The sequence below is a fragment of the Syngnathus scovelli genome, chromosome 4, assembly GCF_024217435.2.
Source record: "Syngnathus scovelli strain Florida chromosome 4, RoL_Ssco_1.2, whole genome shotgun sequence".
Taxonomy (NCBI): domain Eukaryota; kingdom Metazoa; phylum Chordata; class Actinopteri; order Syngnathiformes; family Syngnathidae; genus Syngnathus; species Syngnathus scovelli.
The window spans coordinates 10,956,913-10,968,862 of record NC_090850.1 but is presented as its reverse complement, the minus strand read 5'-3'; the positions used below and the strand labels follow the sequence as shown (position 1 = coordinate 10,968,862).

General features: G+C 37.7%; 1 protein-coding gene across 1 annotated transcript; it reads right to left on the bottom strand.

Annotated features, from left to right (window-relative positions):
- Nucleotides 1–626: 626 nt before the first annotated feature.
- On the bottom strand, nucleotides 627–9,150 carry si:ch211-98n17.5 (mucin-15). Its single transcript, XM_049718210.1, has 4 exons — nucleotides 8,981–9,150; nucleotides 6,038–6,850; nucleotides 4,042–4,212; nucleotides 627–2,387 (listed from the first exon to the last, which is right to left on the bottom strand). Exons 2-4 carry the CDS (start codon nucleotides 6,828–6,830, stop codon nucleotides 2,266–2,268), a joined length of 1,086 nt encoding a protein of 361 aa, XP_049574167.1. The 5' UTR covers nucleotides 6,831–6,850; nucleotides 8,981–9,150; the 3' UTR covers nucleotides 627–2,265.
- Nucleotides 9,151–11,950: the final 2,800 nt, after the last annotated feature.

Here is an 11,950-nt window from a genome sequence, read left to right as displayed (position 1 = left end):
GCTTGACATATTAATTGGAGTGTCAGTGACGGCATACGTTGGCTAACTTTTAAGCAGTCAGCGTAAGTTGAGTTCCTATTACATGACGTGGTTGTCTTTCTCTAAATGTGCGCTGTGATTGACTCCAAGCTGTCTTTGTGAAGTGTGGAACTTCCAAAATCAAACACAATCCACTCTGTTGTTGATTGATTACCTCACTGAGTTGATCTTTAGTTTACTATTCGTTAAGCAATATATGGACTTTATTCATTTTGTCTGTATGCTATATAAAAAGTAAACCACACAAATGTTTTTTCACGGCAGAGGTTGTCAAGGCTCATCCAAGGTTGCAAATGTTGGCAAAGCGCATGGCAACTGTTTTACTGATTTTTCTTGTCGCAAGGGAAAAGTGCAGGTGAACCTAAGGCAGCCGTTTGGCAAACATTTGTGACCTTGAGTGACGATGACAAAACATTTGCTGCGTTTAAAAACGTTCAGTAAGATAGGGGCTTAAGATGGTATGAAAAAAAATTTTTTAGAAGGGTTTCCCACACCAGCTACAATAGTCCTGACCAGTCTACAAACATGCATTTTTGGATGAAGTGATGAACTGTGGGGTGAAGGTGTGTATTTAAATCCAAGTCCACTTAGAAACAACCACAGTTTATTTTTGCCCACAGTTGAAGATTTTATATATGGAAAATAAATAAATGCAAATTCTCATACAAACAATTTATATAGTTACAGTGGGGGAGGGGGATATGCAAATTGAATATTGATGTGCATTAAGGGTGGGAACATCAAGACCGGTAACACAGATCAAAAACTTCAATCAATCAGTGATATGGCGTGCAGAATACACAGCATTAGTTTTGAACAGTGCTGCACCCCATTACTGTGCCGTAAAGTGCTGCTTTTGATTGATCGTGTCATATTTTAGAACAAAGTTAAATTAGAACAAAGCTGAATTAGAACAAAGCTGACCTGTCACCAATGGATTAAAGAACAACAAAAAGTTACATACGTAGCTCTTGGGTTATAATTGGCTGTTCTAACAAAACTGGCGCTTATGAATCAAAATTAGACCACATTCATTAGTGCTTGTCTATCTGGCAAAAAACATGTGACAATATGTTTTTATTTTGTTTGACTGGCTAACAAAACCTCTACAAAACAATTATTCTCCCCAAGTATAAAAAATATATTGACATTAGAGACACTCGCTGAATGAAGGTCGTCACTAAAAGTCAAAAAAAGCTCATGAGAAGAATTGCAATGAAATTGGGAAGAAGTTTGTTACACTACTGTGCATTTCACAATCTCTGCTTGGTATGCTGTAGGTGAATGTGATGTAACGCTCAGAGGTGCATCACACCACTGTACAAAAGAAGTCGTGTATCTCAACATGTAGAGGTCATAGAATGTTTGGGAAGATTTTGTTGATGCAGCTATCATACAACCAAATATTTAACTTCATGGAATACCAAAACCTCAATCTGCAAATCCAACAGCTACTTGAAATATGGTTTTCTTTGAGAGCCATGTCTTGTTATGGAGTGTGGTTATGGCTAACAGCAACTGAAAGCACAACTTAAGACGGACGGTGGCGGAAAGATGATTATTTTAATGAATGACGACGGAAGATAGATTGGCAAAATAGGATCAGCTTAAGGTAGCACGCTAAAACTAATGCGCATGAGTTAATTGTTCGTATTGGCTTCTCATTTTATTTTGTAAACACATTAATGTTATATTGTTCAGGCACAGTTATAAATTCAAATTTCAATGAAGTTGGGACATTTGTTAAAATGTAAAAAAAAAAGAGATTACAAATATTTGCAAATCCTTTTCAACCAACGTCCAAATGAATACACAGATATGTTTTGGAGCAACATATCCAGGCAAATTATTTTCAGGTATTGCAAGCACGAGACTGGCCGAAAAGCAGTCCAGTCCTGTGTGGCAAATTGTGAAGCAGAAAATATTATACTAAAAACCCTGGACGATTAAATTGCACAACAAGCAAGAATGGAAAAAAATCCACCAACAAAGCTTCAGTGTCCTCAGTTCCCAAAGGCTTATTAAGCGTTGGTGTTGGAAAGGAGATGTAACACAGTGGTAAACATGTCCTCCCAACATTTTGGAATGCGTTGCAGGCATTAAATTAAAAATAAGGGATTTTTTTTTCATCCAGAAATTCTATCAGTGGCACTTATTTAAATATATTTAAAATCCTTTGTCATTCAACAAACTCCCTGTCGAAAGATTCATGGTCCATGTGTCTTTCTACTTTATCTGACGCCGTGGAAGGTTGGCCATTTGAATGTTGTCTCCTTGTAGTCCCTGGTTGTAATAAGATGAGCCACCAAAATTCAGATCCAAAGGTTCACCGTTGTCCAATCTCAGAACTGGAAGATGAACATGGACATAAAAAGGTTACATACGATGAGCTATAAAACTAATATTTAAAAAAAATAAAATTCAAACACTGGTTGTGTATCATCAGCTGTTTAGTGAATGTTCTCACTGAAGAGGTCAAAGACTCAAGACAAAGATTTTTCTCATGTCAAGTCATGTGTTTTGTCTCAATACAAATTTGGGAACACTAAATTACCGAATGGAAGGTGAGTGACGTTTCATAAAAATAACTTAAAGGGCGCAAATTAAAGTGTTTTTTCTCATTCGCTTGAACTGGACTGCACTCGTCATGCACTATAGTCTTGAAATGGCAGAACGTACACCTGCTTTGTGAAGTACACTGTTCACATATTTACAAATCAAATGTGTCTGACGTCCATCCAAATGCACGTTCAACCAGCTGTCTATCCTGCGCCAGCATTTAGATGTGGTCTGAGTCGACTCATCCAACAACATGCTGCACCGGCACACCCAGCTTGGTCTGCCAATTGGCCTACTCAAGCCTTGCCCTCACACAAAATTAGGATTTGTTCCCGCTGTCTACAAAAATACAGCCCAAATTGTCCAATTTTCTAGTGCAGCTACGTTCCATTCTTCTTTTATCATTTAAAAATTGGTGACTTCTTGTCCACTGTGACATATGTGTCCTACTTTGCCACCAGCCATATTTCAATTTCTATGGTTGTGACATTTGGACTTCATCTATTCCGTTACCGCCAAACTAAGGTCTTGTACATTGAAGAGAATTCGTCATTAATCTGCAATCACTGTAAGAATGCTTCATACTCCATAGTATATATCATGCCATTTATTTAGTCAATATGCATGATTGAAGTGGCATTAATTAAAGAAAGCTCTCAAAAGCCTTACACTTGATTTAATTGTGAAGCAAGTAAACTCAGAAATGAAACTCAGAAATTCATATTCATTTATAGCACGGTACATACTTTAGAGATTGAATACAACAGCGTGCTCTTTTCTTTTTCATTGTGTACCTACATTTAGTTTTTGACTTTAACAAGAAGGTTAAGCATGTAATTTTAGTTCATAAGTGACATTTCTTGCTTGATTGCAAATTGCCTTGGTACATGCCCCTCTTTTTACACACTGTGAGATCATTACACGAGTGTGTGCGTGCGTGCATGTGTGTGTGCAATTTAAATTATGAACAAATGTCAGTGTTTTTGTCAATGTGCTGTTTCAAACTGTTAGAGAGTTAGTCCAAGTAAAACTGATTGTGTAATGAGCAACCGACATATTTCTGCCCAACACCATCAGACTCTACAACAGCAGTGTTGGCCAAAACTCTTAGACTCGATGCCTGGTTTTATCAGCTGCTCTTTTTCTTTTAGTTAGTTAGTTGGCGAGTTAGTTGGCGAGTTAGTTGGCGAGTGAGTTGGCGAGTTAGTTAGCGAGTTCATTAGTTAGTTTTTTATCTAGCTCAAAATAACAAAAAAAAACACCAGGCCACTTTTATACTTAAAGTGGTTTTACATACAGTAACAGCTTCTACTGTGTATTCAGATTAACCTTTTTTTTTTTTTTAATGATCTTTCGACCCAATATTAGACTGACATTATTTGTCCGTTGTCTACTTTATCTGTATATGACTCATATGCATTATGATGTATTGTATCATCTTACCTGGTTCAGAGGGGAACTCCTCAACCAGTTTTCTGTGTGAGAAACCTTTGATGTGTCTTTTTTTCAGGATGATGTATGCAACCAGTCCCACTAAGGATACAACCACTGCTGTTCCTAATATAGCTCCCCACGCTTCATTCCGTTTGTTCCTGCTGGTCTCAGATGGCCACCCTTCAGAATAAGATAAGGAAACGAAGGGTTAGAAGGAAGGACGAAAAGAGATTTCATCAATGTAGTATTTTGTAACTTTGGCTGAAACATGCTTTGAATATCTTTACGAGACGGACCACTGGAGTTACCACTCAATTGATCTGAATATTATCTCTTAATGATGAAACTCATTCACTGCCAGTGATGTATAGTTGTGTCTTTTCAGGATGCAGACATCTAACACCAACTCCATTGGGGGTCAGAAAATATTTGGCAGTGAATAAGTTAAACTTAGGACTCTAGACCACTGGAAATGCACACAAATACAAACCTCGCCTAACATTCAGATTACAAGTAGGAACATTACTAAGAAAAAAACACATTGATTTTGCTCTTATTATGCTCCTTTTTTTTCCCCTTTTTTGAATTTTTCATATTTTAGCTTTTCCAGTCAGGGGTCGCCACAGTGCCTCATACTTTTCCATTAAAGCCGAGCTTTTTCATCCTGCCCTATAACACCAGCTGCCCTCACGTCTTCCCTCACTACTGATCTATCAATCGTCTCTCTGGTCTTCCTCTAGTTCTCTTTCCTAGCAGCGCCATCTTCATCCTCCTTCTACCAATATACTCTTCTCTTTAAAGTCATCCACTCTTGCTATCCCTTCTCTTAGTAGCGTCGCTTCCAGTCTAATTCATGCACATGTATTTTTTATTGCTTTTGAATTAGGCTAATCAAAAACTAATCTAATGGCTATTTCGTCCCAACCTGCCTGGATAACAATTCTGTGCCTTGAGCAACCCAGTCCAGGTCCAGTGGAGACTAACTCTCTGGAGGAAACGGTGAGGAACTAAAATTGCTTGAACTCATAAGGATTTATTTCATGTTTTTATTCATGTATTTAGTTTCCCCTCTTTAAGAAAAACTGTTCTGAAGCAGTTTGTTTTAACGTTAAAGGCACACATCTTTGGACTTGGACTTACACTTGTATGGCACTTTTCTACCTTCAGTACTCAAACACTTTTACCTCATTTAGGTATTGATCATCAGGATCAACTTGGGTTCATATCTTGGTCAAGGTCACTTCAACATTGTCACATTAGACAGAGAGTGAACCCCAATCTTTAGATTGGGAAATGACCACTCTATGTGCATTGTAATGACATTCAAGATATATTATGTTGTAATCCAATCATAATTGTTGTTTAGCTATGATTAAATTATTTGTTATTATTTAAGTTGATTTCACACTTGGTATCACTATGCAGATAGTATGAATTTGAAAATCATTTATATGGCGGTGTAGCTGCAGATCAGGTATCTCTGAAATCCAGCTCTTTATTTCAGGTTTTTTTTTCCACTGAAATAATGTATCATTGTTCCTGCTGAGTAAGACGTTATAAAAGGAGCCTTCAGGCAAAATAAGGAGCTGAAACCTAAACCCAAGCCTTTTCTATTGAAAGAAGGGATGTTTGTCCTCAGCTTGTGGAAAACTAAATGGATATAGGTGAGATGGTGGACAGAATATAGTAACCAAATAAGTGACAACTGATAGGTACTGTGTGCTGTTAAACAATGAGTTTAAATATCAAACTTCAAACCTAAAAATGATCATCAGAGGATTATATCACTATAAAGTTCCCCTAGTTCAATCCGTTACACCTAAATTGAGGATCAACCTTTTGGCCCAACTAGAGTATAATAGTATTGATGCCACTTGTTTTTTCTTTCAATCTGGTATCATATTTAGATTTCAATTCTTAGTGACCTTAGACAAAATTTGTGTGTGGACAAAAACAAGAAACTCGGGTTTCAACAAAATTTGGACATCCAAAAATGCAACTCTACCTGCGTTTGAGCTGCTCCCTGAAGATGCCTGTTTATCTGTCAAGTTGCCTCCAGGTGTTTCAGGAGCAACGGTTGTCATAGTGGTGGGTTCCAGGGGAAAAAGGTCTGTTGATGTAGATGTTGCAGATGTTGTGTTCATCTCTGTTGCTGCCGTGGTTGTCACATTGGTGTCATTAGATTCTGTTACGTTGGTTGACACCATTTCATTCCCTGATGTTGTTATGGTTGTTGTCTTTATTGTTGTTGTGTCTGCTGTTGTGTTTTCATTGAAATCCAGGATCTCTGGTGCCAAGGTAGTGGTGTTGTTTGTATCGGTGTGATTGGAGAAATCAGGAGAAATGGTTGCGTTTTGATTGACATCCGGAATCTCAGCAGGTGTGGTTGAATTCATGAACTCCCCCTCGGTTTTGCTGACGTTGCTTTGTTTTGATTCTGTGTTTGTGATGTTGGTATTATCATCCGACAGTTCAGGTTGCACCGTTGAGGCATTTGGGGATGTGGGAGGCTCGGTAGTTATGGCAACATTCAGATCGTCGTATGTTTCAATTTCATTCTGCTCGTCGTCATTCTCTTCATCATATACTACACTGCTGGAATTGTTGCCTCTTCCCATATGAGACACATCACCTTCCTGCCCATTTTCCCCTTCCTCGTTAGCGACAAGATCTTGCTGACGCAACCAGTCGTTATTAAAAGTGTGCACTGGAGAATCGGTTGTATTGTTGAGCGATACCAAGTAAAAAGTATGAACAAATAGCAGCAGGTGTATGGTGATGATAAAATGCCTTTCCATTTCTTCCTTGTGGTATGCCCCTAAAACACACAAAATATTATTTCTATTAATAACAATTTGACGGATGCCAACTGATTTTAACTCCAGAAAAAAGTACCATTCTTCAAAAACTAGCACTATCAGAGAGATGAGGTTGAAACAAAACATGATTTAACACCAAAGTACTGCTGTAGCGGAGAGGTTATTCCGAGCAGGTGTGTTTTTATGGTGAACAAGTCACAAGGTGTCGTGACACAACTCTCGCTTATTTTCACACACTGAACGAAGCAAACACCCACACAATCTCCTTGTAGATGTGTTGGTTATGGAAGTGAGGTTTTGAATGACATCAGTCCTGGAACTTTTTTGACTCACCTCATACTGTATGTTCCATGAAACTTTAATGAAATAACATATAGAGATGAAATAAAATAAGCATGCAGTTAGTTGCTAAAGACATTACAGTCTTTGTTTTGCTCACATATTTAAAATGCAAGTGGTGGGTTGCTAATGGTCCCTCAAACTCTCAATTAAGCTCCTAAAGTTTGCTTACAATACAGCAGAGAACATGCCAATACATCTACGATACATTGAAGAATGTTAAATCTTCTTTATTAACACATCTGATCACATCGTCACATGTCACACTGTATTGCAGTCCCGCCCTTCCAAACTTTCTGTACCGGTTTTCGTCGTTAGGGTTGGAGTTGAGTTGGAGCCTATCCCAGCTGACTTTATAGGCGAGTTGCAGGGCACGCCCTTGATTGGTCATCCGCCAATTGCATTCCTGCCCATTGTCAGGAAATTATTAAAGGATTTGCTCAGAGGTTTTTGTTGTCTAGACCAGGGGATGTCATTTTTTTGGGTGGATTGTGGGCCAGTGGAGACTTTGGAGACTCCTGTGTGTTAAAATGCTGTGTAAATAAACTTAACTTGGCTAATAATTTCTCCCTCGGTCCATAGTCAGACTGCAAACAAACCGGTGTGGTGGCATTCCAACTGTCATATGAATAAATATATACATCAAAATCTCATGTTTTGAGACTCAAATCTGTAAGTAATGAAGCTTTATTTCAGAGATGGCTGTTATGTGACAACATATTTCAATGATTTTGACATGCTATTCTTTACCAGCAGAGAGAACTGCATATCCCACTGACTCTAAGTGATCTAAAATCGTCCGAGTTATTTTCCTCTATCGACACTAAGTGATCAGCCTGATGAGATTTTTAACCCTGCTGTCCTCTTCATAGCGCAGTACATAAAGACAGCCATGATGTTGTATTGTCCCACATTAACATGCATCCACCATCTAAATGTGCTTTTAACTGTAGCAGTTGATTCAATTAAAACATTCAATTAATCAACAAACAACCTTTATTCAACCGATACTCTGACAATCTTGTGGTGGATTCTGTGTCGTAACTAGATGTTAGTCTTATATGCACTAAAGTTTTAGAGTTCTGTCAGTTTTCAAAACATTTCAAAAGCATATATGAACCCCTCCATGGTAGAAAATGGATATAATTAGAGAAATTGAGACAACATAACAAACCAATTCTAAATAGCAATTCAAGCTAACTGGAAAAATAAGAATCAAAGTGGACATATTACCTAACTTTACTGACAAATGCAAAACAATCATATATTCTTTTCATATGAATCCCCATTCACAAACTTCTGTACAACATGTAAGTAAACCAACTCATTAGGTTTTGCCACCATTAAAATTAAATGGCTCAAATTGATAGTTTTATTTAACTGTAATTAGTTTTGCTTTTTTAAATAATTTTACCCTCATTACTCTATTCTAAATTGTTTTTCTGTGTTTTGACTGTAGCTTTATTAACTACCTTGTCATGCTGCTCAGAGTTCATCAAAACATTAATCCTTAAATTGCAAATATAAAATAAACAGCCAGATCATGGCCACATTTCTAACAATTTTTCTATTCTACGTTGATGTACTCTTCACTACTTAATTCTAAAATGTCAATGTGTAAGGATGTTTGAGCTTCTGTTGTTGTTATGGGTTCCTCTTAGAAATATTGACTCAGATACTCCCACACAGGTTATTTATGAGAAAAGTGTCTATTGATCTTAGAGTTTGACATTTAGCTTGTACTTTGCTGGACAATGAGACAAATCAAGCCTTCCCCAGTAAATCCTTACCTTATTCTTGGGCTCTCTCATACGAGAACAGGTGCTCCAGCAACAATTATCTTCATTGAGTGATCAGCCCGAATGATTCAAGAGTCACCCTGTGAGAGGAGGGAGCACTCACTCACTCACGCAAAGAACAACCTGCTAAACCTGCTTCTACGCCTCTCAACAAAAGCGACACGCCCGCAACTAAATCCAATCTTATGCACGGATAGTACAAACATACATACGTATATAAATAAGTGAACCCAGATTGCATGACAGAACTGTTAAATGTCAAGTTTGTATTGAAATAACTTGATTGTATCCTGGTTTGCAAGTTTGTGAATCAACTGGGTGGAGCTTCTAATTTACAGGTCCCCCGAGGCTTTTCTGCCCCAATTGAGAGAAAGGAAGCCGCTGCTGTCGTCATAGCAACCCTAAGGTGCCTGGCAAGCTCAAGTTTCATCCTTTCACCTTTGCGTGCGGTGTATATCAGTCTGCGAAGTGACTCAGCTGTTGAGAGTCAAATGAACCGTGATTGTTGTTGTTTCAGTTTCCTATGACTGCGTCATGATGTGGTTGAAATGAGATTCCAGTGCTGAAGACAAGTGGATGAGTTGGTACTGGAGGATCCTGAGCTTTTGTGAAAAGAAGGCCGTTTTATGTGGTGTATTTTCTGGATCTTATTAAGGGTTGAACAGCTAAAAGAACAGAGCAGTGCATATAAGATATAGAGACGACTGTTTTCCTTGCGGCATAAATACACACAATGCAGTCCCAAACAAAGAAACCACTCCCTGGGTGGAGCTGTCTGCATGAAATGTGAAATATGATGTGCTTAGGTCAAACACAATCACAACAGGACAAACATGCAACCTCTGCCACCCTGCTAGATGAATGAAATTGAATGAGAGAGCAGACGTGGGTCTTACAGCGTCAGCTATTTGTGCAAAAAAATAAATACATGACAGGAGTTCAATGAGACAGTACACGTGTACATTTAAGGCCGGTAGGCCAAATCTGCCCCCCTAACAATGCGGAACGTTGCACAAAATCCAAAGCTGTCAATTCTGTATCTATCAAACATCTTTCAACAGACCAGTGGTTTATTAGTCTACACTTTTAACACACACACAGCAAACACACACATGCAGGTTGATTGAAATAGATAATAATCAAATGCATGAGGCAATTATGTAATGTCATGAGATTTTACTTTTATACACATTAGATTTGCTGTTACAGCGAGCCTTATGAGGCCAACTATATATCACATGCAATGAAAGTAAGAGCCATGGTTTAAAAATTGAGTGTCGAATTTTACTTTCAAATGAACATTTATTGCATCTCATGAATTGTAAATCTATCTACCTTCATTACTGTTACTGCTCTCTTGCTTAAGTTTCATTTATATTCACTATTAGCTAACATAGTTTTATTGTTAACATATTTCTATTTTACCCCTATTTTCAATTAAAAGTCTTCTCATGGTCACATTGGTCCCATTTGGAAGCAATATTGTAGTGACACTTATAAAGAGAAAAGCTGTTCTAAAAATATTTCTGTCATTTCAATAAACTTTTAACAGTAGTAACCAAAATTTCATGTTAACAGTAGCTGCTGTGATGATTTGACTGTGACGATTTAACTGTAGACAACCATCCCCCACTGATTCTTATTCTCCTGCTTCTTATTCAAATGTTTCCTCTGATGGGCCAGCCAGGGGAAGTTAATTGTCATCATACCTTCACGGCCTTGTGTGCAAACTACCCTCCCCCGACGTCAATAACTCCAACTGGTAGCTGCAGGCCTTCCAAAAGTGCTCAATAGCTTCTTGCCATTGTTAGACTGTTGCCTCAACACAGCCCATTTGCAGTCCGCTGGCCACTGAGTCTCTTGCTAATAAATTCATAGACATTTTTTCCTTATCAGAGATGGGATTAAAAGGAGAGTATCATTTGAACATACATCCGTACATTGCATTAAGGCTTCTTTCGTATCGGTACAAATCCCTCCTCTGCCAGGGGGGACCCCAACAATGAGTTTGGTGAATCACATTATTTATTTAGAAATATGCATAAAAATGACTGATTTATTACCCTAATAAAAACAAAACCTTTGTCAACCTTGAACTCAAACATACTGTAATATTATCAATCTTCACGTAAAACACAAAATATACATCCAGCTTGCCCTGCTCCAATTTTAGTTCTGAAAAGGAAGATGAATTATCTGACCTACATTATGGTTGGATAGTTCACTTTGAGCCATTAATAAACGAGATGTGTATATATAAGAAAATAAATGAAGCCTAAACTGAGTGCTCTTGACAATGTGTTTGTGCACTTGAGCTTATACAGTCGTATGCAAAGGTTTGGGCACCCCTGATCGTTTTCATTATTTTCCTTTTTAAATCGTTGATTGTTTGGATCAGCAATTTCAGTTAAATATATCATATAGCAGGCAAACACAGTGATATTTGAGAAGTGAAATGAAGTCTATAGGATTTACAGAAAGTGTGCAATCATTACTTGAACAAAAGTAGGCAGGTACACAAATGATTTATGATTTATTATCAATGATTTAACAACCAAGTGTGGTTTCTCACAGGGATAAAAGGACAATCATCCATTCTTTGCAAATCACTGCAAATATTCCAGAAATACTATAATTATCCAACAGATTGTTGCAAAGATGAAAAGATGCCTCACATTGAGCCTATTTTTTTCTCCCATATCTTTTTCGCCTTCTCCATTTCTTAAATTGTCCGTGTTTCTCAAAGGGACCTTTGGATCTATAATTAGGTGGATATTCTAGAGGCATTTCATTTGTTAGCAGCAGAAGTTTATTGTAGCTATATCTTTAATCATAAGCACTGGGAGTATTTCTGAAGGAAATGGCGCTGGGTGAAAAGGTCTGAGTTGGTTTATTATTTGGATTCATTCTTTGTATCTTACGTTTTGCAATTTATTTGCTGTAATTCTCTGTAACGTTATG

Bases quoted from the DNA above. Each gene is read 5' to 3' on its own strand.
- si:ch211-98n17.5 (XM_049718210.1), bottom strand. From the start codon at position 6,830: ATGGAAAGGCATTTTATCATCACCATACACCTGCTGCTATTTGTTCAT. The intron at 4,213-6,037 runs GTAGAGTTGCAT...CTTATTCTGAAG, and splicing joins AGGGAGCAGCTCAAACGCAG to GGTGGCCATCTGAGACCAGC. The intron at 2,388-4,041 runs GTAAGATGATAC...TTCATCTTCCAG, and splicing joins GGAGTTCCCCTCTGAACCAG to TTCTGAGATTGGACAACGGT.